The sequence below is a fragment of the Pelodiscus sinensis genome, chromosome 6, assembly GCF_049634645.1.
Source record: "Pelodiscus sinensis isolate JC-2024 chromosome 6, ASM4963464v1, whole genome shotgun sequence".
In the NCBI taxonomy this organism is placed as follows: Eukaryota; Metazoa; Chordata; order Testudines; family Trionychidae; genus Pelodiscus; species Pelodiscus sinensis.
Window position 1 is genome coordinate 32,883,164 of NC_134716.1, and position 26,352 is coordinate 32,909,515.

Consider the following 26,352-nt stretch of genomic DNA (forward strand, 5'->3'; position numbering starts at 1 on the left):
GACTGTAGTGTCTGTCGTGGAGATATACCCTTAGCAGTTCATACTCTCAGTTTTTATCGTCAAAAGATGTTTGAGTTACATAAGTCTTTTTATTATAGTATCTAGTGATGGTACAATTATGTAGAATAATCTAAGTTCTGGAATAGGATAAATTCAGACTTGAGTTCTGAGAGAGATGGTCTTCTACTCCATAGAAAAACATTACCTTTTATGGAAAGCTTACAGACAATAGAGCAGTGGTCTCCAACCTTTTTACACCCAAGATCACTCAGGACAAGCCAAGATCTACCCAATCCTTTCCCCAAGACCCCACTCCTTCCTTGAGGCCCTGCCCTCTCTGTTCCCCTTCTCTCCATCGCGTGCTATCCCCGGCCCTTATACACTCTCAGGGTATGGCTATACTGCTGCTTTTTTTCGATCCTTCTGTTGGAAGAAATTTTTCCGACATTTGGCCCATCTAGACTGGACCAAATGTTGGAAAATCCCCTTCTTTTGGAAGCCCCCTCATTCCTTGTGGAACGAGGAATACAGGGGCTGCCAAAAGAGCATGTTTGCTGGAAAAACTCCTGCAATCTAGCTGTATCCTCACTGGGTTGAGACAAGAGGTGCAGACTCTGGGGTGTGAAAGAGGGGTTTAGGTGTGGGAAAAGGTGAGCGGTGCAAGCTCTGGGATGGAACTTGGATGCAGGAGGATGTCGAGAATGGGATGCTGGCTCAGAGAGGGAGCTCCAGGCTGGAAAGTGTTGGGCTGAGGTGGCAGGTTGGGGTGCTGAGCAAGCCAGTCTTGTGGATGTGAGGGTGCAGGAGTTTGGGTTGGGATGTGTGAGGGGCTCAGGGCAGGAAGGTTGGGAGTATGATGGGCTCAGGACACAGATTTGCAGTGTATGAATGGTGCAAGAATGTTGTGGCAGAAGACTGAGGATGTGGGGGTGCAGGAGTTTGGGGATGTGAGAGGCTCAGGACGGGGGATTAGAGTGTATGATAGGCTCAGATTTGGGGTCATGGTGGGGGGTGAAAGAGTGTTATGATGCTGTGGCCAGATGGGGCTTGGCCCCAATTGGGGGCTTGTTGGCCAGGCTTTATTTTTAAATAAAATATTATTTCAAACACAAAAGATTTCAGCATTGTTTTTATTTATGAGAGGGGCGGGTAACCTGAGGCAGCGCACAGCTTGCTCCTCCACTCCTCATAGCAGCACGCGCTGCCCAAGCAGCTGGAGCTGGTGTGCTGGGGACTTTATTCCCCTGCTGCCTTCCAGCGTGGGAGGAAGGAGAGGGGGAGTCATGGACTGCGCCAGCCCCAACCACTCGGGCCGCACGTGCTATTTTCCTCCGCTCCCCATGTTCATGCCATCCAAGCGGCCGGAACCGGCGCAGTCCCAGACCCCCATCCCCTCTCCTGCACGCAGGAAGGCAGCAGGGGAACAAAGTCCCCAGCGCGCGACAGACCGGTGTTTTAGGTACCGTGCCGGCTGGGGGAGAGCAGCCTGTGCGCTTCTAGGGCCTGGCATGCAGCTGCAGAACTTTTCCCCCAACCCACAGGAAGCCCACGCTACCTCCGTTGTCCCTGGAGGTAGCATCAGCGTTCATCTTGGAGGTGGGGGGAGCGAAGGGGACCCCCCCAAAGCCTCGCAATCGACTGATTGAGCCTCCTGGTTGGTGACCATGGCAATAAAGAAAGGGACTAGAGGAATGTAAGATTTGTTTTAGAAGCATAGTTAAAAATGAGATTCCATTTACAGATAACATTTTCTGCTGAATTTTTTTACAAGCTCATTTAGGAAGGAAGGGGCAGGAAATCAAGACAAAAATCAATTCCTCTTTTTCTTTATTTAATAAGGGCAATTGCACCTTTTCTAATTTTCAGTGTATTTATTTGTGATGGATCCTTTAGGATTAAGAACCTGAGTATCTCAGCATTATTTAATCAGTAATAAGAAGAAATTGGTTTCTTTCATAGTTTGAAACAGATGGAGCAAGATACCATCAATCTAGAAGAGGAGTCTCAACAAACAAATGCCAGGATCAAAGAAATTAATATCCAAAAAGCAAAATTTGTTACAGAATTAATGCAACTCATAAAGGTATAGATTCTTCTTAGCTTTATACACATTTTTCCTTGCCATGAAAGGCTTATTATAGTTTTCAAAACAATACAAAGGAGGGGAAGCTGCCTTAATAGTGGGAGATATTTTGAAATTCATGTTTTTATTGTTAAGGGTTAAGTTTAATTCTGCTGCCATCTTGCTGTCTGAAAAGGCTTCCGGCCTAAGAAATTGCCTAAAAAATAAATGTGCAGTATTCAAATGTATTCACCACATTTCTTCTATCACCTTATACACTTTTCAATTAATTTTATTTTCTTTAAAACTCTTTTTTACTGTTGCTATATGAAAATATATTTGGTCCTACAAGAAATACCTTCTTTTATCATTAAAAAAGAATAAAATTGCTGTCTTTTTTTCGGGTATGTTTATTTTGTCTTTGACGGTACTTGTGCACGTTTTATTTGTTTCCATAGTTAATTTGTCTACTTCCGGTGGGTTTTTCATAGAGCACCTGAGACATACCCTGCCCTTATTTTTAATTGTAAAATCACAAAAAATCAAGAGGTGGAGGGTCAGGTGCATTAGCTGAAATTACGTTGAATTCAGGTTTTAAAGAACTGATTGATTAGTTTTTAATTTTTCTGTGGCCCTTTAATCATTTTAAACTCCTTAGAATTTGGAATCAGACATATTTTAAAACACTGTATATACCTTTGTTATATAAATAGTAATGGACACTTTGGGAAAGGTAGATATCCATAAACTAAAATCCTTAAGATTTAATAATCACGCTAGATATTCTGCCAACTCCTTAGTTATCTTCTTCAGTTCCCAGGACTCTTTTGGATGCTGTTTGTGCTAAATAGTCTTCTGTGTTATGTAAAAACCTTCCTGGTGCCTTTGGGGATATTCTGAACTTCTTCAAACTACTTCATACTTTTATCTTCCCTCTGTGGCCCCTAGTGTTTTGATAAGTGTTTGATCTCAGTCAGTGTTGGGTGTTGCCTGTGAAAAAACACTGGTTCTACTGCTCTGAGTAGCTGGCATTAAAAGAAACTTCTGTTTACCATGTCAAACAGATGAGTTGTCCTGGTGTAAACTGGTAATCCTTGAATGGTAGTGGTTGGCATCTTTCACAGATGGTCATCTGGCTGAAGCAGCTTTGAAAATCTCAGAGACTTGCAGAAAAAAAAACAATTTTAAGGCCTGATGTGCCCCCAGGGTTTGCAAATTACTTTTAAAAAGTAATTTTGTATAGGTAATATGCTGTTAATAAGCCACCACTTTTTAAACACAATACATTTTTATAAACAAAAATTTAGTTCCAAAATATCCATTTAGGAGAGCAACAGCACACTTTAGGATGATTGTTGATCAGTCAGCATACATACTTCTTGGGTGCAGTTAGTGTTCCTTTGCTTCTCATACACAGCACAGTTAAAGTGGCATATACAGTTACTGGCCAGTGTACAATCTCTGTGGAGAAAACTGGCTTTCTCATATGCTTTCTGTTCCTTGGCAATACAGATTGGAAAGTATTTTATTGCCCAGCTTCATGGAAGAATAATAATAGTTAATTGAGTATGACAGGAATGTATCATTGGTTTTACCACAGTTTAGTCACACCACCTTCTCACTACAGTGTTTCAAACGGAAGAGTTAAATTATCAGCCAAATTACCACGCTCCAGAGGCATAGAATTGACTGTGAACTCTTTTTTGGCATGGGTGAATCCTAAAAGAATTAACAGTTTCTTTCCCTCTTTTGTTACAGAACTTTAATTATTGTTAAATAGTTGTAACCTTTTAAGACTTCACAGCTTTCAAATAATGTAACGTGACTTAGGTTTTTTAAAATATTACTTCACAATTTTTGTAACTTTGAAGCAGAGGATTTTCCTAGATGTTCTTTACCTAATCTTCACAGCTGTGAGTAATATTAATTTAGTTGCTCATCTCACGCATCAGCAAAGCTGCGCTTTTGCTACAAACAAATCAGATGTTTAGGTTCCTTGTGTGGGAGAGACGAGAAGTCTCCTATGCAAGAAAAACAAAACCAAAAAACCTTGTTGCTGGAGAGCTGAATCTGGAGTCCAAAAATTTTATAAGATATCATTTTTATAATGCTTTTAAAGCCTGATGCTGCTGACAGTGTATCAGTTTTGAGTGTTTCATGACAAAGGAGGTTTGTGAATATGTGTGTGTATGTGTTTGCTCTGTAGAACTGCATAACATTGAACATCCTCAAAGTGGATTTGGTTCTTGAGAGCACTACAGTGACTTCCAAGAAGAATAGACTAGAATCTGATTATAAAGCAGCAACTGTACAACTAAGAGCTTTAGAGGTAAGCTATGTTTTTTATTTCTCAGTGTATCAACATGAAAACACACTTTTTGCTTGGAGGCTTCCCCACTTGGAAATGGGCAGTTTCTGTTTAATTTCTTAGTAATAGAGATATCCAGGGCTCAACAAATGCACTCGCCTGTGGTGAGTAGATTTTTCCAGCTGGCGAGTGCAGGGGCGGATTGGCCAGGTGGGCCGTTGGGACGGGCTGGCAGAAGCCCGCACTACGGGCGGCACGGCCCCATCATATCCGCCAGGCGGCGGAGGAGCACAGCGCCGCTGGGAAGGGAGAAGTGCGGTGATTCTTCCCACTGGGCTGCCTGCGTGCAGCTCCGGCGCGAGGAGGCGGGGAGGGATGCCAGGATGCTGGTGTGACCTGGCCCCGCTGATTTTAAAGGGCCACGGCAGCTTTGCTTTGGCCGCATGTCCCTCGGAACTGGCTGCGGCGCGTGGCACAGTCAGGGTGCGGCGCGTGGCACAGCCAGGGTCCGCCCCACCGGCTCCAGTCCTGCCACGGCCCTAGCCCCACTTTGTCTCCACGCCGCCCATTTCCCACACCTCCCCTGCTCTCCCTTTTCCCTGTGACCCTTTGGCTCCTCGCTGCCCTTACATCCCGCACCCTGCTCCCCCCGATCTCTGCCCCCCCAGCTCTGTGCTGCCTATTTCCTGCACTGCCCCTAGACCCCTATCCCTCTGCCCCTCCCATTCCCCGTGCCTCCACTGCACCCTGCTACCCCCGATCCCTGCATCCCTTTGGCTCTGTGCCTCCCGTTCCCCGCGCCATCCCTGTACTTCCCCACTGCTCCCTGCACCCCTCTGGCTCTGTGCTGTCCCTGCACCCTGCTCCCCCTGTGGGTCGGGACTGAAGGGTGCTTGCCCATAGGGAGGGGCTGGACAGGGCAGGGAAAAGGCTGCTGTGATTCAGCAGCGAGTGAAAGGGGGAGTTCACTTGAAGCGTCTTTGCCTTTATGGAAAAAAACGAATGAAAATGCTATTTGTTATTTATAGGGCTAAAATGCCAGGACAAAAAAGAAAACAAAAAAAACCATTGCAAAATGCAAACATACGTAAAAGACAACAACAAAGGGGGGGGGACAAAAAATGTTTTGTTTGGGGCAGCAAAAAACCTAGAGCTGGCCCCTGGGAAGGGGAAGGGGCTGGGCTGTGGGAAGGGGAGAGGAAAAATATGGGGAAGGGGCTTGTGCTGATGGGAGGAGGTCAGGAAAAGAAGAAGAAGAAGAAGAAAGGGGAAGGCACCAAGGGACAGGGGTGCAGGAGAGAGAAATGCCAGGAGGCCAAGTGCAGACAATGAGGAAAAGGGCAGGAGGGGAGGTGTCAGTGGGAGGGGGGACAGGGTGATGCTGGGAAAGGAGAGTGTAAGGGCACTGGGGCTAGAGGGGTAGGGAGAGGTGCTGGGAGAAGGCTTGAAAGAAGGAGTGGGCATGAGGAAGGTGGAGATGGAGCAAGGCATCTGTGAGGGCACAGGGACATGAGGGGAACGGGGGCAGAGGGTGGTGAGGGGGTGGGTATCAGGGAAAAAGAGAGCAAAGGGGGAAGGAGCAGTGAGGGAAGGGGGAGGCACCAGGAGGGTGCAGGTGCCAGGGGATTCTGGGGGTGAAGCAGAAGGGCAGACACCTGCAAGGGAGGGACCAGCACCAGAGGAGAGAGGCAGAGCACGTGTGTAGAGGGAGGTTTTAGGAGAGGGGATGAGGAGGGGTACCTCACACGATCAGAGTGGGGCTACTGAAGGAGTGGGCACAGGGCGGAGAGAAGGGCTGGAGGAGGGGGGCAGGTCTCAGGAAGGCTGAGGGCAGTGAGAAGGGCTGGAGTCAGGACAGCAGAGGGTGAGGGGTTGGGGGGCAGCAGGCACCAGGGGAGCTGATGGAGCAAGGGGAGGAGATATGGCAGCAGAGAGAAAAGGTAGAGATATGATATGTATTAATAACCTGGGTGATATGTATTAATAACTTATTAATAATTACTGTTCTTATTCTTATTAGGAATTTATGCCATTAAAAAACCACTTTTTTGGGGGGGGAGGGTGGTGAGTCCCTTTTTTGTCTGGCAAGTAGGATTTTCCATAATTTGTCGACCCCTGGAGATATCTATTCCTGTTGCTAAGGTTTTTGTGCCTTCTGAAGCTTATATCAATTCTCCAGACCCCTTCCCTTCCAAATAGAAAGGAGCTTTACTTCTTATGCTGATTAATATAGCTACCTCTTCTGTGAAGATGTGCATTGTAAACAGTGTTCAGTGAGGGACCACTCTCCCAGAGCTGAGATTTGGTAGTAGGTTCATCCACATGGAACATGTCAGAGCCCAAACAAAGATCTGGACAAAAGTTTCTCCATAGCTCTATTTTGCTTATCCATTTTATTAAAATTCTGCCTTGCGGAGGCTTAGTGGAGTAAGTGGGAGCAAGTTCCGTCCTCATTGCCAGTTCTCCTGTACTGTGACTTTCAATTGTTAAAAAGTGCTGTGCTAAATGTTCCGCATAAACCAATTCTGTGGAGGAATTTAGCATATATGGTAAACATGAGGACTTTCCTAATTTGTGGCCTGATCCTGCAAGTACAAAACTCCGTTTCCTGGCAGTGATAATTTGGGTGTGTAAGGAATGCAAGAGGAGTCCCAACACTTCAGTTCAGAAATATTAAATTGCAGGCAAAGGTACAGAGACTAGTGCACACAAGAAGTGATTAGTATTAAGTATTACAGAAATTATATAGAGAAACTAAATTAAAACCTACAAAGACCAGAGCAGGGGACCAAAAAAACCCCCAAAAAACCCCACAACCCAGTGGTGCCTGCAGCTATATACACTTCACAGATGGTGGTGTAAAACTGCTCATGTGTTTGGTGCTAAGTGACACTGGAACACTGCATAGTGGGTTCACAATACTATTTGCTGAAATTTGATCCCGTAGTTCTGCTGTGATTATGGTCAGGTCAGTCGGCCAAACTAGAGTGGTGCTGTCCTGAGTTAGTAAGAATGGTTAAGTTCTACATACCACGTCAACATTTTCTAATGGTGCCCCTGGGAGAAACAGTGTACTTTTGCTAACATTGCATTTATTAATAATGTTTCTCTTATTCAAAATTATCTTTAAAATATTTTTGTAAGACTTAAAGTGCCCTCAAAATCCAGTTCATTCTCTCTTCCTGAAGAAAGAGGGCTGCATATGTTGTTGTCAGCTCGAGGATTCCGTGGGAATAGCAGCACATTGGGTGCAATTTAGACACTTGGATTGAAAGGCATTTTCCTTCCCAACATGTATGCTTCAGAATGTGTCATGTTAGTTAGCAACAGATTTGTGGGTTTTTTTATTTGTCATGGCAGCTCAAGTCAGAACCTTAGTATTATTTTAACAACTTTTTGTATTTAATTTGTCTAATGAGCATGAGAAGCAAATGTGTGTTTATGACCCATATTGAACAGTAGGGAGGATTGTTAGCCCCATCTGCTCATTAGATAATTGGCACAGTCGCCTTTGTGTTTATGATGATTGAAAGAGACTTGCTAATTGTCTTGCTTTGATAATTTTTACGTTCATTTGGTGCAATTTTTAAACAATTGGTATTAAACTCAGTATGTACGTAATTTTTTTCTTTTAGGCCAAGTTTGAAGAAAATGCAAATGCTGTTTTCCTTCTTTATGAATATCCCGTCTTTAATTATTTAACTGCTGTCACTGTGAATGCATTCAAACAAACTTTCATGGGAAAATATTGGCTACTGGCTACTATATTTTTTGACTAGTTTCTCATTTCCCCCAAAAACCAATTGCACTGCTTATGAATACAAAAGAATACAAATTACTTATGAATATACAACATCAGAGGGTTCTAGTATCAGCATGCCTCTTGGTAGCTATGCCTTAGTTCTATGCTAGAGTGGAACTATCTCCTTCACTATCCAAATTAATCTCTCTTTCTGAATTAGTTCTTATATTGTCAGTTGGGATAACAGTAATCACTGCAAGCCTTCTTCTTTAGGTAGAATTTCCCCTCTAAAACCCATATATTCCAGATAGAATTTCCCTGTTCTGAGAAGGGCACTCCCATATCTCTTATATAACTAACTGTACTTGCCGCAATGTTAGTGTTTCCATGAAATAGTTAAAGCATCCTAAATGGATTGGTCTGTAGAAGGTTACATTTGTAAATACTTAAGTGTGAATGAGAAAATATCCATCTTATCTTCTGGATGTAATAGCCATATAATAAATATCAGTTGTGATGAATTTATTACACACATTTGAATGCCTCACCTACTCACTAATCCATTTATCCTGGTATTTTTTTTAATGCTTCCAGCCCAGAACAGCTTCAAACAGCTGTTTTTAAAAAAATAATCAGTTTGCCCCAATATGTTTCCTTTTTTTCTTCTTCCCAAATACATGTGTTTTCCCAAAATTACAGCTCTCCAAGGCCCAGGAAAGTCAAAATTCAGTCCTTTGCCTATCATAGGTTTTCTGTGCTTAAAATTATCACTTTAGGGCCTATTTTATGCAGTCCTACAGGGTTAGAAATGGAGACTTTGTGCATTTTTAAAGTTGAGAGTCCCACCTTCCATAAGGGACTTCTAGCCTTGGAATTTCCAGAGATGACAGAAAATTGACATTTTATACACAGAAAGATAATGGGGCAAATAAGTAAGCAATTAATTTGCAACATCTAAAATATAGTAAGGTAATAAGTAACAGTCAGCATGGAATTGTCAAGAACAGATCATGTCAAACCAACCTGATAGATTTCTTTGATAGGATTACAAGCCTCGTGGATAAGGGGAAGCAGTAACAAGTCTTGAGTGATAAAGCTTTTGATACAGTCTTGCATTGCCTTCTCGTTAACAAACTAGAAACATACAACCTAGATGATGCTACTATAAGATGGGTGCAATACTGGTTGGAAAACTGTTCCCAGAGAATAGTCATTAAACTTTCAGTAATACTGGAAAGGCATAATGAATGGGGTCCTGCAGAGTTCAGTTCTGGGTCTAAATTGGAATAAATTGCTTAAGGAGACTATGGAATCTCCATTATTGAACATTTTTAAGAACAGTTTAGACAAGCATCTGTCAAGAATTGCACCTTTTTCTGAAGAGATTGAAGCACTTCAGAAAAATATATTAAGTATCGTAACATCTTTTGAAAGGCAATAGACAAGTATGATTCTTATTTTACAAAAAGTGAAACAGGTAAAAGGAGGTTAACTTCAGAAATACTGAACCACTTGGATTAAAATCTTTGCAAGTTATACAGGTGAATATTTCTGCTCAAGATTTATGGGATATTTGTTTTGTGCACTTAATTGCACTCCTTCCCCGAAGTGCAGAGCTTAAAAATTTGAACATATTTTAACACTTGCTTTGGGAAGAAAAACTTCTCCCTTTTGATTGATACGTAACATGGAAAATATCAGTCACAAAAAAAATGCATGCCAAACTCTCAAACACCTTTAAGAATTGAAGTTGCATTTGTCTTAATTATAACTATGACTACTACTTGTTTGGTATTATTCATTAGAACAAAGATAAGAATAATCTAATTACATTGACAGAATAATTTAAACACATTTCCCCTCTATCGAGTGGTCAGTATATTTTTAAAATGTGAAACAAACACTTGATCCAGTAGAATATATAAACTTTGAAAGTGAAAAAAGATCTATTATATAATTTTGCTGTAAACTTGTTCATAAACAGAGCATCTACTAAACTTACACCTTGTATGTGCTGTCAGTGATTAGGTGTATAGAACAAATATTTTAAATTATGTTTAGTTTTTTAATTATTGTAAAGGTAGTAAATAGCTTTTTATTTGTATTTAATGTTTATGTAACCAAAGACAAAGGAATTTTCTTTAAAATAAACCCTCTTTTTATATTAGCAACAAGTTTCTGACTTGGGTGAAAGAAAACGTGTTCTTTTGGAGAGGTGCAAGGGATTGATGAAGAAAGCTAGACAGGCATGTAATCTCACACCTGATCAAGAAATTCCAAAAGACTTTCAGATGGTAAGTGTTTAAAACAAAAGGCCACATTTTTACAAAGGTAATTTTTTTTGCTGGATAGTTACATCCTTCATTTGGGAGTTTGTAAGACCATTTTGAAAGTAGGTCGAGGCCACCTACGTTAAGAAAAAACTTCATTATGCGAGTAAAATATTTAAAATGCTGTAACTTGAAAATGTATTGATTTTAAAGAGATATTCTATCTTAGGATGAATTGTGTATGTGATTATGCTAAATTTTTCAAAGGGGATATTGGGAGTAAATAGACTTGAAAATCAAACTGTGTTTAGATAAGTGGCCCATTCTTCAAAAATGTTGAGCTCCAATTAAAATTTTAGAAACTGAATGAAGGTAGAACCCTTTTATAACCTAAGCTTCGGACAGTCTACTGATTGGCTGTTTGTACTATCTTCTACCCATTCCAGTTGCTATAGTCCCTCTGCTGCTGGCCTTACTTTTCCTGGCCATATTGTTCCTCCTCGACAGCCTTCCTTCCCTTTGTTTTTATCAACTTATCCCTTCTTTTTGTCCGTCCTTTCCTCTATTCTTTGTTCTTATTAATTCTTAGCTTTCCTTTGATTTCTCCTTTATACCATCCTTGCCTTCTCTATGACTTTAAAATCATCCTGAAATAAATGGTTTAAAAATATATGCTAGTAAGCTTTTTTGAATGTTCATCTTGTCTCTGATCTCTTCACCTGCACCCTACATAGACCTTTGAGTTTTATTTTATCTTGTTATGTTCTATATTCCTTAATATCTCTTCTGTACAGAAAGTGTGTGTGTGTCTGGCAAGCACTTCTCAAAAAAAGTTTCGCTTTTTTTCCCCTACTATCCTCCATCTAACCCTTGTGATTTGTTTATTTTTTTCTAAAATAAGACTTAGTCTCACAAAACCTTTTTTGTATGAGGTTTTTACCATTTGCTTCAATATAAAGAACTATTCATGTAAAAATTTGCATTGTGCACTTTGTCATCTTACAAATAGGGACCATGTCTGTGTAGTTGGTGCTATATAAATTTAACTACTACTTCCCTTCATTTCCCCGCCCCTCTCCCCCCCTTCTTCTTCTAGGAACTAAATAGTATCTTAAGTGTAGTTTGTTTTTGTTTTTATGCTGTCATGAAAACATATATCCTGTGATCACAAAAAGATTTTTTTCCTAGCTTATTCTATATCCACAATGCGGGGGGAGGGGATAATGTATTAGGTTAACTAATCAAAATGTCCAATTTAGGGGGGGAAAATTTAGGCCAGATTCTCCTTTCTGACTCAGCTTAGGCAACATGAAAGGACCAGTGCCTGGATCAGTCTGTCCAGCTGAGTGTTCCTCCTGTATCAAGAAGCTCTCATCTGGCATAGCCAGCTCGTATACTGCCATCCCTTTCTGGGTGGATGACCGCAGTATCACTGCACTCCTGACAGTTTTTCAACTTGTGGGGCTCTTGTGGACTATTGCCAGGTATCTTAGGCTAGAGCAGCTGCACCAGGGTTGGGGTTATACAGGCAGAAAATGAGAGAGCCATAGTTTGCTTCCCGTGACCTCTTCACCCCTCACTGCACCCTACCCCCAGTTCCATCTCCAAGAACTTGTCAGGAAAGAATCTAGTCCAGAGATGAGCAACTTAGGCTAATGAGTGGACTGCACGAGTGACCCTCCTTCCTCTTGGTGGGCTGCAAGATTGTCATAATCAAGATAATCTCTTGGAGTTTTGCTAACTGTACTTATGTACCTAGAATTTTCAGGATGTGCCAACTGAACCATAGCAGTTCTCTGATTAAATGCAGAGAGAGCACATAGCTCTTAGTCAGTGTTGTGTGCAATGAGCATACACCTCATTTAATGTGCCTTTGCTTTAAGTGCATGTCACATTAGAAATACGGGTAAGAAAAAAACTTATGTGCTTGGAAAGCACCAGAATTTGGCAACCCTGCACACGGGCAACAGTAAACAAAATGTCTTATGGGCCACACCTAGAACCCAATGGGCCTCATGACCCCTTAGGCCACAGGTTGCTCACTACTGATCTAGCCACTTTAATTTAAATGGATTGTTTCTTAGTAAAGTGATCTATTAACTAGCAATGTTCTTGGTTGTCTGGTTTCTTCCTATTTTTAGTCTTCTTTCAAGCCTCTCTCAACATTAAACTATCTAATGAATAGATTATTTTGCTTCCTGTAGGCATTCCAGGACCTTCCAAACACATTGGATGAAATTGATGCTTTACTGAATGAAGAGAAATCAAGAGCTTCCTGCTTCACAGGCCTAAATGCTTCAGTATGTTTTCTCCAGTACTGTACATGCCTCCCACTCTGTACTGAAACTCTTGGTAATAATAAGCTAGACAGCAGGAACAATGTGCTATAAATGCCAGATTCTGAATCTATTAGAATTTTAAGTAGGTTCTTCCAAAGGAACAGCATGTTCTCTGCCTTTTGTTTAGAGGAAAATAGTTGGTTAACCATAAATACAGCAATGGCGCTTTGCTTTAAAGAGACAAGCATGTCCAGTGCAATACAGGCAGTCCCCGAGTTACGTGGATCCGACTTATGTCAGATTCGCAGTTACAAATGGGGCTTTTCTCGCCCCGGAGGACGGGAGTGGCGGGATGCCCAGATGCGCCATGGTCCCACCGCCTGCGTCCTCTGGGGCGAGAAAAGCTGCTCCGCATCTCCCTGCTCTGCTGGAGGGGGAGCCCCCCCCCAGCAGACCGGGGAGACGGGGAGCAAAGCCTCGGAGGATGCCAGCAGCGGGACAGCCGCGGCGCGTCTGGGCTGTCCCGCTGCCCGCGTGCTCCGTGGCTTTGCTCCGCGTCTCCCTGCTCTGCTGGGGGGAGCCCCCCCCCAGCAGACCAGTAAGATGCGGAGCAAAGCTGCGGAGGACGCGGGCAGGACCGCGGCGCCTCTCGGCAGTCCCGCCACCCGCGTCTCCCTGGTCTGCTGGGGGGGGGGCAGCTAGTGCGCCTCCCGCTCCCCCTTCCCCCCCCCCCCCCAGCAGACCAGGATTTTCTCGCTGACGACGCCTGGGGTAGAGCAGCTGGGGTGCTGCCGGGTTGGTCCCCGCAGTGCTGAGGTGCGGCCCTGTGGGGACCTACCCGGCAGCTCTCCAGCTGCTCTGTCCCAGGCATTCAAATTCAGCCACTGCTGAAACTGACCAGCGGCTGATTCCAGGAAGCCCAGGGCAGAGCAACTCTGCCTTGGGCTTTCTGTAGTCAGCCGCTGGTCAGTTTCAGCAGCGGCTGAATCTGGACGCCAGTTCTGACTTACATACAAATTCAACTTAAGAACAAACCTACAGTCCCTATCTTGTACGTAACCCGGGGACTGCCTGTATATAAACAATGCATGCATGACTTAATTGTATGTAAACAAATGCAGTGTTTACATATGTATTTTACTGTTAAAATTTGAATTTATAAGTATCTATTCTGTTAATATGAAAAACTGTTTTTAAAGGATGATGCCTTTTCCTGACAGGTTGTGGAAGAATACAATAAAAGGGCACAAGAAATACAGCAAGTAACGGAGGAACTAGAGGAAAAGAAAAGTGAATTGGAGAGCTATAGGCAAAACATTTCACAAGTAATATTTGAAATCATTACTGTGGTATAATGAATGTAGGAGGAATTTAAATGGAATGTCATTTACTCCTTTTAAAACATACCATATTCATTTAAAAAGATATTTAAAGTTTTGATGATAGGAAAACTGACATGTTGATATTTCCTGTATGCAGTAGTGAGCTGTGTTGATCCCAGGATATTGGCAAGGTGGGTGAGGTCATACTTTTTTATTGGGACATCTTCTGTTGGTAAAAGAGACAAGCTTACACAAAGTTTTCAGTCTGAGAAACTTAGTGTCACTGTTAAATGTAAGGTAGGGGGGCAGAGTGGTAAATTGGCACAAATATTTAACACATGTTTCAAGGGACCATTCAAGGTGAAGTAGCTCTTTAGCAGCCCTCCAATGATAGGGAGAAAAGGAAGTGTGAGGGAGGAGTAACTCAGGGTGGTGGATGTTAGTGTGTTACAAATTGTTATAATAAGCCGTAAATCAAGTTTCTCAATTCAGTACATGATTTTTAGTATCTAGCAAAATGTTATGAATTTAAGGTCCCAAGCTCATCTTTTCAAAGCGTTATGCAGGTTTCCTTTGAGGAGGAGGACTGGTAGGTGAGATACAAAGTGAATGCTTTGTAAAAAGTGTTCAGCCACAGGTGATAGCGTTTTTGTCTTTTATCATTTTCCTTTATGAATTCATTCCAGAGCGTAGTGATTATCTGATTTCACCCACATATTTGCCATTGGGGCATTGAGTCAGTGGATGAGATTTTCCACATGTTGCAATAGGGACACGTGGTTCTTGAAAGATGTATTGTAGGAGGTATTGGTAGAGATGTGTCTTCAGTGGTTTCATGTCTGTTGTTCTGGCATGGTGTGATGCTGCTTTGAGTTGCTGTATTCTGGTCTGTCAGGAACTTGCTTTTGGTAATGAGCTTGAAGAGGTTGTGGGAGTTGTATAAAGCTCAAAAGAGAGGGTTGAGGAAAAATTTATTTCAGGATAGGTCTACTATGAGTAGTAGTTATGTGATAATACCTTGTGTGGGTTCCACTGAGGGTATTAAGTGACAACTAAGAGTGTGCATTTGGAGCAAATTTTATTTCTGTATTTGAAGCAGGTTCTTGGAGTATTTGGGTGGCCCATATGATGCAATGTAATTCCCTGGAGGCATGTCTTTGTTTGGTGAAGGCATTTATGAATGTGTTAGGCAGCTGCTCCAAGCAGTTGATCGTGGAGGCTCTAACAGTCAATCTGTGTCTCAGTCCCACATCTCCTTCCTCCATTTTGTTTTCCAGGAGCAGACCATGCTTTAACAAAACAGCAGCTAAACTAAAAGTACAGGCTGCATGTTGCTGTAGCCCCAGGCTGATTTGCTGGCTGCCTTCTGAGCTGGGTTGTCTTTTTCTGGTGTGGGCTGAGTCTATTGCTTTGAATTGCTGCTATGTTTCCTCCTCTGGTCCTGAAAAGAGTCAGCAGAGAACTGACCTGGGCAGTAGCTGTGTCTGTAATGCAGAACAAGTTCCAGCAATATCCAATGGGTCAGAGTGCTTCCTTTCCACTGCCAAACGGAATCTCCGCTCCCCACCCCCCCATATATAGTCTCCTTCCCCAATCATTGCAGGCTCCCCAGCTGCAGCAACAGGTTGGGGTAGGAAGGAATTAGCCGGGGGATTGGGCTGCACTAACTGCAGATGGGATACCTTCCTGAAGAAAATCCAGTCACTTTATGGGGTGTTCAGCAAGGAGAGAATGGAACTAGGATGGTGGTTATGTGGACAGGTGTGTGCCTGTGTTTGTGCTGTGCTCTGGGGGACCATCACAACCAGCATTTTTATCAGCATATCTCAGCAAAATACAGATTGTCCGACGCACTCTGTTCTGGCAACATCCATGGTCCAACATGATTTTAGTTAGCTGGATGTTCACTTATGTGAGGCTAAGTTTCCCATGATCCCATAAAGTTTTTTTTACGGCCACTAGTCTGTGTTCTGTGCTGTTAGCTCTAATTTACCCCTATATAGCCCAGTAAACAGTGGAAGTGTTGGTAATGCTGCTAGACTACATTGATCTCTTGTGGTTTAGTAAATGGTCTGGTTCAGCACCAGTCAGGTTCAACCTGTAAGCTATATTGGCAAACTGCACATTTGCCTCCCGTCTGCTCCCAGCCTCATGCCTATCCCTCTGTTCCACGGGATCCCTGCCTTTCTTCCAGTCCCAGCACTCACCTTACCTGTGCTTTGTCATCTCCTTCCTCTTCCTTAGAAGCCTAGCTCCCCATCTTCCACTCCCCACAATCCGCATTCCCTTTGGTGACCCAACCCTCCACCTAACCTGCCTCTAACCCCCCCCCCCTTTCTGCTCAAATCTTCAGCAGAGCCAGTTTCCTTGTGGAATTGATTTGGGCTTTAAAATGTTGTGAGTGCTGGAGTTTCTTTTTACTTCAGTGGGGTGGGTAGGCAGTAAACACGATAGTCTCTGAACGTCCTCCAGCATGACAAACCAGGAACCCCTCCCTTCTCCTTTCATGGAGCCCCAAGAGAGCAGCACTGAGATGCTAGCAATAATGAAGCCATGTCAAAGCTGTTCTCATTTCTCCAGCAGGGAGAAGGGCCATTGCAATGAGCATGCAGAGTGAGTGAGGGGTTGAACTATCGGGTCTAAGTTGAACTCCTTTGAACCCTAGAAGACATTCTGATCTCATAGACTACCTTGTCATTTGCTAAAAGTGCCTTGTTTTCCTGCCTTATTACGTTTGGGTTACTGTTGCCCTTTCCCTGTGCTCCTACTCCTCTATCTCCTGCTGCCTCTCACCCACTTATCCCTCAGTTTTTGCTACTCCTTGCCTTCCCCCTCCTTCTTGGGACCCCTCTAATTTTCATCCTTCTTGCTGCTGCTGCTGCTGCTGCCTCCAACCCCACCCTTTCACCCTTTTGCTGTTGCTTTCTCCCACTCTTTGGTGTTCCCACCATCAATTCGCCACCTCAGCCCTCTGCTACTACGTCAAGCCACTACTCTGTAATCTTGTTCAGGAAGTTTGCTGGTGCATGAGGGGTTAACATGGGATCTGATGAGAGAGTGTTCATCCAGCTGCTGTGGCAAGTGGTGGATCTGGCCAGCAAGAAGGTATTTCTCTGAGTACGGCACCCACAGCCTCAGTAGGAGAGGCTGCTTGCACGGATTTCCCTGTGCATTCAGGAGGGAGTTCTGAGAGGTGGGGGAGGAAGAGATTATAACAAATTGGCTAACCAGCTGCCAAGGGAGTTGGGGCTGGTGCCTGTGAGCATTGAGGAGAAGGTACTGTCTCAGCTAGTAGCAAAGATGACGTTAGATAACAACCCAGACCATCCCATTACAGGGCTTCTGGACAAGCAAATTCCACCAAGCCCTGTGGCATGCCCATCCACACAGGCTTTTCCCTTGGGCCTCCAGCCTGCGAGGCAACCTCCTGCATGTTAGGGGGCTCTGAGGGGGGAAATGCAGACTGAATGCTTATGGGAAGCAGTATGAGCTTTCTCCTTGGCTTGGAAGCTTGCTCAGGCCAACACCCCCACTTGACCCCAACATTCTGCTCAGCCTTGAGCCTTCTCCCAGAGACAGCCCCTGTACCCTTTCTATACCCAACACTCTGCCCAGCCTGGGCACCCAAGTGCCTTCCCAGAGCTTGCACCTCTCACTCCTTCTAGCACCCAAATCCCTTGGGCCTGACCCAGAGTCTGCACCCCCTGTCCCAGCTCACTGAAAGTGAGTAAGGGTAAGGGAGAGCATGTGATGGACAGAGGGGGGAACGGGATGGGTGAGGCCTCAGAGAAGAGGAGAAATAAATCTTGGATTGCCCTGACATGTAAAAAGTGATCTTGGGTGTAAAAAGATTGGAGAACACTGTGTTAAGGTATATATCCCAGATTTTCTCCTCAGCATATTTTGTGGTGCGAGTGCCTAGCTGTAGAGACAGATTTCTTGGTACATTTTGGGTAGTTACTTGATCTGTGAAGTCTGTGGACTTGATCTGTGGGGGTCTGTGGACAATTTTTAATTTAAATTTTACTATAATAGTTAAATTTATTATTTTGTTAATTATAACTTAAACTATAAATTCTTTCAAACGTTGTTTTATAATAATCTCTCTATTTTTAGGTTAAAGAAAGGTGGCTAACACCTTTGAAACAGCTGGTTGAACAAATTAATGAAAAGTTCAGTAGTTTTTTTAGTTCTATGCAGTGTGCTGGTGAAGTTGATCTTCATACAGAAAATGAGGTATGATTATATTTCCATATCAGTGAATAATAACTTCTACTTTTTTGTGCTCAATTGTCTCAAGGATACAAAATAATTTGGGAATAATCTGGTTTATGGGGAAAGGAGGACCACCTTCAGGCATTAAATTTAGGTTCTCTTGAACCTTTTACATTAAAAATCTAACTTCTCTTTAAATATCAGAACTCACTAATTTGTGTGTCCCCAGAGGAAAGAAGGACTACCACCAGCTGTGGAATAGTAAATTGGGTTTCCAAAGCCAGATGGAGCTGAGTGATGCACTCATTCCAAAGACTTTTTTGTCTGTCACATTCTTTTTAAGGAGGTTTAAAACTTTTTAGATCCCAGCTTCCTAGATATTCATGTATCTCTCTGTCAAGAAAAACCCTCTGGAAAGATCAATGACTATTATAGCTAACTAAATGCTTCATCATAAAAACCCAGGGGATTCAAAGAACCATGGACCTTACCCCAAGTTCCCTTTTTGTTCGCTTCAGTAGATTGGAAACTAGGGATGTGATAGTGTATTTGTTTGGTATACAGCACCCTCACAATGCTTAATGCCATAGCAAACACAATATTAAACCTTGTTTTTCAACCTTTTATTAAAGATACAAAAAAGAAGGAAAAAGTTAAACCATATAAATGTAAAGTATTAAATAAGCGTTTTAATTTAACTGTATCCCGTGTTCCTTTTCAGCTGTAGAGGGATTTTAGAAAGAAACTTCTCCCTTCTTTGACCCATTCTTAGATGGTAACTCCTTTTTTGGGGAAAAAGAGAAACAATTGAGATAGTTTGTAACCGGTGTTATTGTTGCTAAAACTGGTGTAGTCACACACATACTCTCTTTTCCCTCCCCTACCCAGGGGAAAGAAAAGATGATAAGAGAGAGAAAATTAAGCTTCTGTTTCTTGTGTTGATTCTCACTGTTGGGGAAACACATTCGGTCTTATTAGCCACTGCAAGACATGGCAAATGTATCTCAGCATTGGGCTGTTTAGGTCATTGCTTTTGTTAGGTCATTGCCTATCATTTTGCTCCCTGGCTCACAGGAGCATTGCAAAATATGCAATTTTAGGTGGCTATGCCAGAGTACTCTTAAACAGAAGGCAAAATGAAAGGGGTAGAAAAGAGAAGAAATAAAATGGAAAAGAAAAAGAACACATGAGAAGGGGGAACAAAATCTCATTTCACAGATAGAAGTTGGGATTTAGCCAAAGTTGGTGGGGATTTCATGTTGGTTCTTCTCTCTGAAGTTAGGACATCTCTTGAGATTAGGGTGACAAATGCCCAGCAATGATACACTGAATCCCAAGAAATGGCGAGGGTGGCAGCCAGAATGGTAAGGCTCTCTGCAGCAGTTGTTGGCAGACAGCTTCTTCAGCAAAAGCTTTTATTTTCTTCAAGAACTTGAGAAGGAAGTGGTGGACAGAATAGCCCATTCCATCATTATTTTTTTCAATATTAGGCCTAATTTCTAATGCAACAATTTTGGTCAATTTGTTGTACCAATAAAAGCAAGCAGGATCTTATGAGGGGGATAAGGCAAAAAGCCACATTTATTGTAAAAATAATAAAGAATAAAGAAAAGATAGAAGCAAACAACGTTGTTTAACTATTTATTCCTATCACTACTTAACCCTTATACACTTATATATATATATAAAACATCCATTCATACATCCATTCATTCAAGTTCTGTGTATAGTTACCAGCCTGGAAGTTGCCTGTGACAGAATACTGGCCAGGTACTCTGTACACAAGTGATGGTAGTGGGGAGCGAAGTCATGATCAGATGCGCATCTGAAGCTCCTGGTGGGCTGGCAGCAGAACCTTGGACTCTGATTCCATAGTTTTTTAGTCCAGTTCTTATAGGAATTTCTTCCTATGCCAGTCTATGGAAATTGCTGCATCATGCTGATGTCTCCAGGGTGGCTGCCAGGTGCTCATCAGTGATCTCATCGGGTCACTGTACTTGGTTTTCTCCTCTTGACACCTTTTGGTTGCCCTGGCACCTGACGCCTTTTTCAGCCCTTTGTTTCTGTATTCTCAGGCTGGCACCTCTCAGAACCATTCATTCATCGTCCAAGCACTCTCTCTCTCTCACATACATTACCTAATTAATGTTTCCCATACAGTATTTCGTATAATAACAACTTTACATATTCAAGAGTTGTAGTTACAAAAAAGGCAAGTTTCTGGGTGGCATTTCTTGAAACATTCCCTGTCTGAGTGCTGAGTTAGTTACAGTTGTTTTGAAGAGAACAGGCGTCAATTATGTAACAATGCCCTTAGTCAATTACAGGGCTTGGCTCCCATAGCAGAGTTAGTGGCTTGACAATGCATTGTTACAATGTATCTCTGCAATGTCAATTTCAAGCAGCCCCTTGCACAAGCTTGAGCATGCCCTGGGACACAGAGGGGGGGCTGTTTCTGGCTACATAGGATTATATTCTTAACAGTTCTAAGTTACATGACCTAATACATTATATTCTAAAGGGGCAATAATAATAATAAATCTAAACATTTAACAATCTTAACTAATAATAATAATAAGAATTAATAATAAATCTAAACACTTTAAGTTGTGAGGAACAAATTATGGGGAGTCACTTCCATTTGGGGGAATCATTTTCAATACATTAATATGTTATCCCTACAAATTGATTTTTTTTATTCCACTCTTGCATGTTCAACAAGTTTAATCTTAACACAATCCTCGAGTTAAATCAGGAGGTCTTTTTGTCTAAACTAATTCATTTCTACTGATTCTTTTTTTTTTTTAACCTTTTGCCATTAACATTTATAGTTACAGGTTATGACATTTATAAACTTTTCACTCACTGTTTCCAGTTAAACTCACAAGTAGGGTAAATTTCTAGGCCGAATTAGTACAACAAAACTTCTCATGAAACGTTCACTTTTGTATTCAATTATGATTTTATTTATAAATCTCTTGCTGCCAAGGTTTAATTTGTGAGATGATAATTTACTAACAAGTGTGTAGAAAAGTGTTATAAGAGCAATTTTAATATCTTACCAGCTTTAAAATTACATGCCAAATTGGTTAGCTATGAGATGGTATAGAGAAAAGTTTTTGTAAAAAGACTAGATCAATTCTAAGAGATAAACCATACATAAATTCTTTTGATTTTCCTAACATAGGACACGCGTAAAACGATTTCCTTTAACTTTTGCTTCATCATCAAGTAGGATGCACCATAAGAAGCTGTAGATAGCTAATGTTTCCTGTTTACTTTCACAGGAGGAATACGACAAATATGGGATTCGAATTAGAGTTAAATTCCGTAGTAATACCCAACTGCATGAACTGACTCCCCACCATCAGAGTGGAGGTGAGAGAAGTGTTTCAACTATGTTGTACTTGATGGCTCTGCAGGAACTCAACAGATGTCCTTTCAGGGTTGTAGATGAAATAAATCAGGTAATGTCATGAGTGCATGAAACCAGACTTTATTCCACAGGAGTCCATAGAGCGATCAAAGGGATTGTAAAAGTATATATATATATATATATAATTTCTTTTTTTAAAGGGAATGGACCCAGTCAATGAGAGGAGAGTTTTTGAAATGGTTGTGAAGACTGCTTGTAAAGAGAGCACTTCTCAGTATTTCTTTATTACACCAAAGGTAGGTAACTGGAAACTAAGTAAAAAGATTATTGTGTGGACTGTGTGTGTGTGTGTGTGTGTGTGTGTGTGTGTCTCTCTCTCTCTCACACACATAAAACAATAAATTGCATAGGTATAGGTGATGTCTAAATATCTTCTGGTTTGTTCATTTGAGCCTATGATGGATAAAATAAAAGATTACTATAATAGGGCAGTTTATCCCCTTTAAGAATAGTTCTGGCCTGGGCTCAACCAACTCTGTTCCAAGATTCAGCCTGTTTAAGAACAAGCATTCTGGGACTTGTGGTTCCCTGGAATGAACCATTGTACAAACAAGCTGAAGTAAGCACTGCTGGCAACCAGGGGAGCCTAAAGAGACAGGGATATGGAATAAAAGGCAAGCCTGTAGCTTAAATGAAGGAGGAAGATAAAGGTGAGACAATTTCCCTTAATAGTCAACCTGAGGGCTTAGGAAGGTTAGTGCTGCAGTCCTGGGAAGGAGAACTTCAGAGAGCCCTGCTCCTAGAGAGGAAAGACTATTTAAGCCTGAGCACAAGGTTGATGGCTTGCAGAGACTGAAAGGGAATTATGTTGCACTCTCTGGAAGAAGGGCTGCAGAGAATTGACTGACCTCAGAGGAAGTACTGTCAGTGGCTCTGGCAACCAGATGAATGGTTTATACTCTCATCCAAACAGCCCCAAGAAGGAAACTTATTTACAAGTTATATTTATTTGAAGTACTTTAGCAGAGCTGAGTGGTTTGGTTTGAAAGGATTAATGGGATAGCCTGCTCTAATGCAGTCTCAGCAAGTACCTACACTGTTTACTACAGGAAATTAGAGATTATAGGGGTAAATTGTTTGATCACCAATGAGGATATTAAGTATCATATCCCTACATCTCAAAACTTATTTTATTTAAATGAGCTAACAGATCTGATTATATGGCAGTCAAAAGTTGACTTTTTTTGGTTGGTCACCTAAACTTCAGTATCTGGCATAATTTCAATTTAGCCTATACTTAAAACTTGAATGACATAACTGTGATGCTTGGGGGTGTGAAAAAACACGCCCCGAGCACTGTAGCTATGATGTCCTAATACCCTGGTATATAGAATCCTAGAATAATAGAACTGGATGGAACCTCAAGAGGTCATGAAGTTCAGTCCTCTGCACTCATGACAGGAACAAGCACCATCTAGACCATCCCTAACAGGTATTTGTCTAACCTGCTTTTAAAAATCTTCAGTGATGGACATTCCACAACATTCCTCGGCAATTTATCCCAATGCTTAACCACCCTGACAGGAGGTTTTCCTAATGACCAACCTAAACCTCCTTTGCTGCAATTTAAGCCCATTGCTTCTTGTCCTATTATCAGCAGTTGAAGGAAGGTAATTTTTCTCCCTTCTCCTTATAACAACCTTTTAGGTACTTGAAAGCTGTTATGTCTCCTCTCAGACTCTTTTCAAGATTAAACAAAACACATTCTGCCAATCTTCTCTTAGAGGTCATGGTTTCTACATCTTTAATTATTTTTGTTGCTCTTCTCGGACTTCCAATGTATCCCCGTCTTTCCTGAAATGTGGCACCCAGCACTGCACACACTATTTCAGTTGAGGTCTCATCAGCATAGAGTAGAACAGAAGAATGACTTCTTATGTCTTGCTTACAACACTCCTGTTAATACATCCCAGAATGTTTGCTTTTTTTTGCAATGGTGACACACTGATTCGCATATAGCTTGTGGTCTGCAATAACCCTGGGATCTCTTTCTTCAGTAACCCTTCCTTAGACCGTCACTTTTCATTTAGTACGTGTGAAACTGATTGTTCCTTCCTAAGCATTGTAGTTTGCATTTATCCTTATTGAATTCCATCCTATTTACATCAAACTATTTCTCCATTTTGTCTAGATGATTTTGAATTATTATCCTATCCTCCAAAGTACCAATCCCTCTTAGCTTGGTATCATCTGCAAATTTTGCCATTATGTAAATCATTGCTGAAGATGTTGAACAGAACTGGTTCCAAAACTGATCCTTGTGGAACCCGACTTGTTATGCCCTTCCAGCATTACTGTGAACCATCTTTGATGACTATTCTTGCTGAATGGTTATCCAACTAGTTATTCACGCACTTTATAGTATCCTATCTAGGTTTTATTTCCCTAGTTATTAATGAGAAGGTCATCCAAGACTATAGCATATGCTTAACTAAAGTCAGGGTATATCACATCTGCCGCTTCTCCCTTATCCATAAGGTTTGTTAGTTATCAAAGAAAGCTATCAAGTTGGTTGGGCATAATTTGTTCTCGACAAATCCATGCTGACTGTATCACATTATCTTCTAATTGTTTGCAAATGGATTCCTTGGTTATTTGCTCCATTATCTTTCCAAGTACAGAATTTAAGCTGATTGGCTGTAATTCCCAGGATTGTCCATATTTCCATTTTTATAGATAGGTGCTCTTTTTTAGTCTTCTGGTCTCTGTCCAATCTACCATAACTTTTCAAAGTGGATAGCTAATGGCTCAGATATTTCCTCAGTCAGCTTCTTGGGTATTCTAGGATGCATTTCATCAGGGCCTGGTGACTGGAAGATATCTGACTTGTCAACATAATTTTTAATATGTTCTTTTTCTATTTTAACTTGTGAACCTACTGCATTTTCACTGGCATTCACTATGTTAGGCATCTAATCCCAACCAACCTTCCTGGTGAAAACCAAAAAGAAGACATTAAGCACTTCTGCCATTTCCACGCTGTTACTGTTTTTCCATCTTCACTGAGTAATGAGCCTGCACTGTCTTTGCTCTTCCTCTTGCTTCTAATATATTTGAAAAATGTTTTCTCGTTACCCTTTATGCCTTTAGATATCGTTTTGTGTCTTGACCTTTCTAATTTTGCCTTTATATACTTGTTTGTTATTTGTTTGTATTCGGCCTTTATAATTTGACCTAGTTTCCACTTTTTATGCATTTTGTTAATGGAGTAATGCTTCTATTGACCTGGTTACTATCACTTGGGGAGATGCTGTTCCTACAGCAATGGAAAGCCTCTTCCATTGCTGTAGGCTATGTCTACGCTACAATGTTTTGTTGGTGTGACTACAGTGCATTGGCTTTCCCACTGCAGTCCCTCTCATGCAGATATGGCTATAGAATGGGAAAGTCGTGGTGGTATTTGTAATTATTTCTATCCTTTCACTTCCTTAACCCAGACTGTCGAGGCACTGGGAGACATGCGTATGTGGTCAATGGCAAACAGTGGTAAAAGCAAATGCAAAAATTCTTTGGGAGAAAGGTTAATGTGTTTTAACTAATACAAAGTTATGCTTGACATAAGAGGTGTTGCTTACTGTGATCTTTTTTTTTCCCCCTGTTTTTCACAGCTCCTGCAGAATCTCACATATGTTGAAAAAATGACAGTGTTGTTTGTCTACAATGGACCTTTTATGCTAGAACCAACTAAATGGAACTTAAAGGCATTTCGTAAGAGGCGACGACAAATTGAGCAAATGGATCAGTAGTGAATTCCTAAGCCAAACTCTGCCCCCACCTCCCCCCCTCCCCCCCAAATTTTAGCTTTTTAAACAAAAAATGTATTTGGGTCACTAGCCTTGTTTGTATTTCTCCGAAGGAAGACTCCTTCATCACTTCAAAAACAATTGTGTTCTCTCCTGGAGAACTACAAACAAGATAGCTTCTGGAAATAAAATCAGTTTAAATGTTGATTGTTTTTGGTGTTGACTGTGGAAATTATTCCTGTAGGATTTTACACTTGAACAGAGCTATTCCTCACAACTCTTAATTTCTTTGGAATGGTTTTATACTCCTAGTGAAGGATAGATCTCTCATGAAGTAGCCATTACATTTGCTGGTGGGGTTTTGGACATATTTGTGAAGCATACATATACAATAGATCCTGTTTTCAAGAGTAAATGTGAACTCCTAAAATAGAATGTCAGCTGGTTGAAATTCTTATCTGTCTAACTAATCTGTCATACAAAACTAAAAAATTGGAAGACTGCTGTCAGTTACCTTTTACATCTAATCTTTAGGAAAATGAACCAGTCTTAGATGCTCTATATAGCAATATGTAATATCTTTATTTTCACTACTGAAAGAGCCATTTGAAGGATGGCATTAGTTTGATTTGCATCCCATTTAATTTGCAGTGAGACAAGTCACATTTTAGAAATTAAAGCCTTATTTAACAGGCCACTGTCCGGTCAAATTTAGCCCTTTATGTAGGTTTTGTATAAAACTTAGGATTTTTTCACTAATGCACTCTTACAATAGACATCTACTTCACCGTTTACAGCAAATGGAGAACCTGAAAGTGAAGCTCACGTGACTATTTTAATTCTCCAAAATGAGAACAATGAAGAAAAAATGAATAGCATAAACAGCAAAACATAAACTAGATTCTGAAAAAATCAGTTCTTAAATTACCCTGATTTTTAAAAACACCTTTACGTTTGTTTTCTAACAATTTTTTT

The 26,352-nt window shown here is 41.5% G+C and overlaps 1 protein-coding gene across 2 annotated transcripts in view; it reads left to right on the forward strand.

The window, feature by feature from the left end:
- Positions 1-25,582, forward strand: part of SMC5 (structural maintenance of chromosomes 5) — an 83,751-nt gene extending 58,169 nt beyond the window's left edge. Inside the window, exons 16-24 of one of the 2 annotated variants that reach the window (XR_012904664.1) lie at positions 1,960-2,083; positions 4,269-4,391; positions 10,281-10,406; positions 12,587-12,682; positions 13,882-13,986; positions 18,100-18,219; positions 21,486-21,576; positions 21,775-21,870; positions 25,243-25,380. Coding sequence is in view for 1 of the 2 variants with exons in the window: in XM_075931701.1 (XP_075787816.1) it covers positions 1,960-2,083; positions 4,269-4,391; positions 10,281-10,406; positions 12,587-12,682; positions 13,882-13,986; positions 18,100-18,219; positions 21,486-21,665; positions 21,775-21,870; positions 25,243-25,380 (1,108 nt within the window). In the remaining variant the exon portion in view is untranslated. Of the gene's footprint in view, positions 1-1,959; positions 2,084-4,268; positions 4,392-10,280; positions 10,407-12,586; positions 12,683-13,881; positions 13,987-18,099; positions 18,220-21,485; positions 21,666-21,774; positions 21,871-25,242 lie in introns of both variants that reach the window. The other variant, XM_075931701.1, reaches the window with a different exon arrangement.
- The last annotated feature ends 770 nt before the right edge of the window (positions 25,583-26,352 follow it).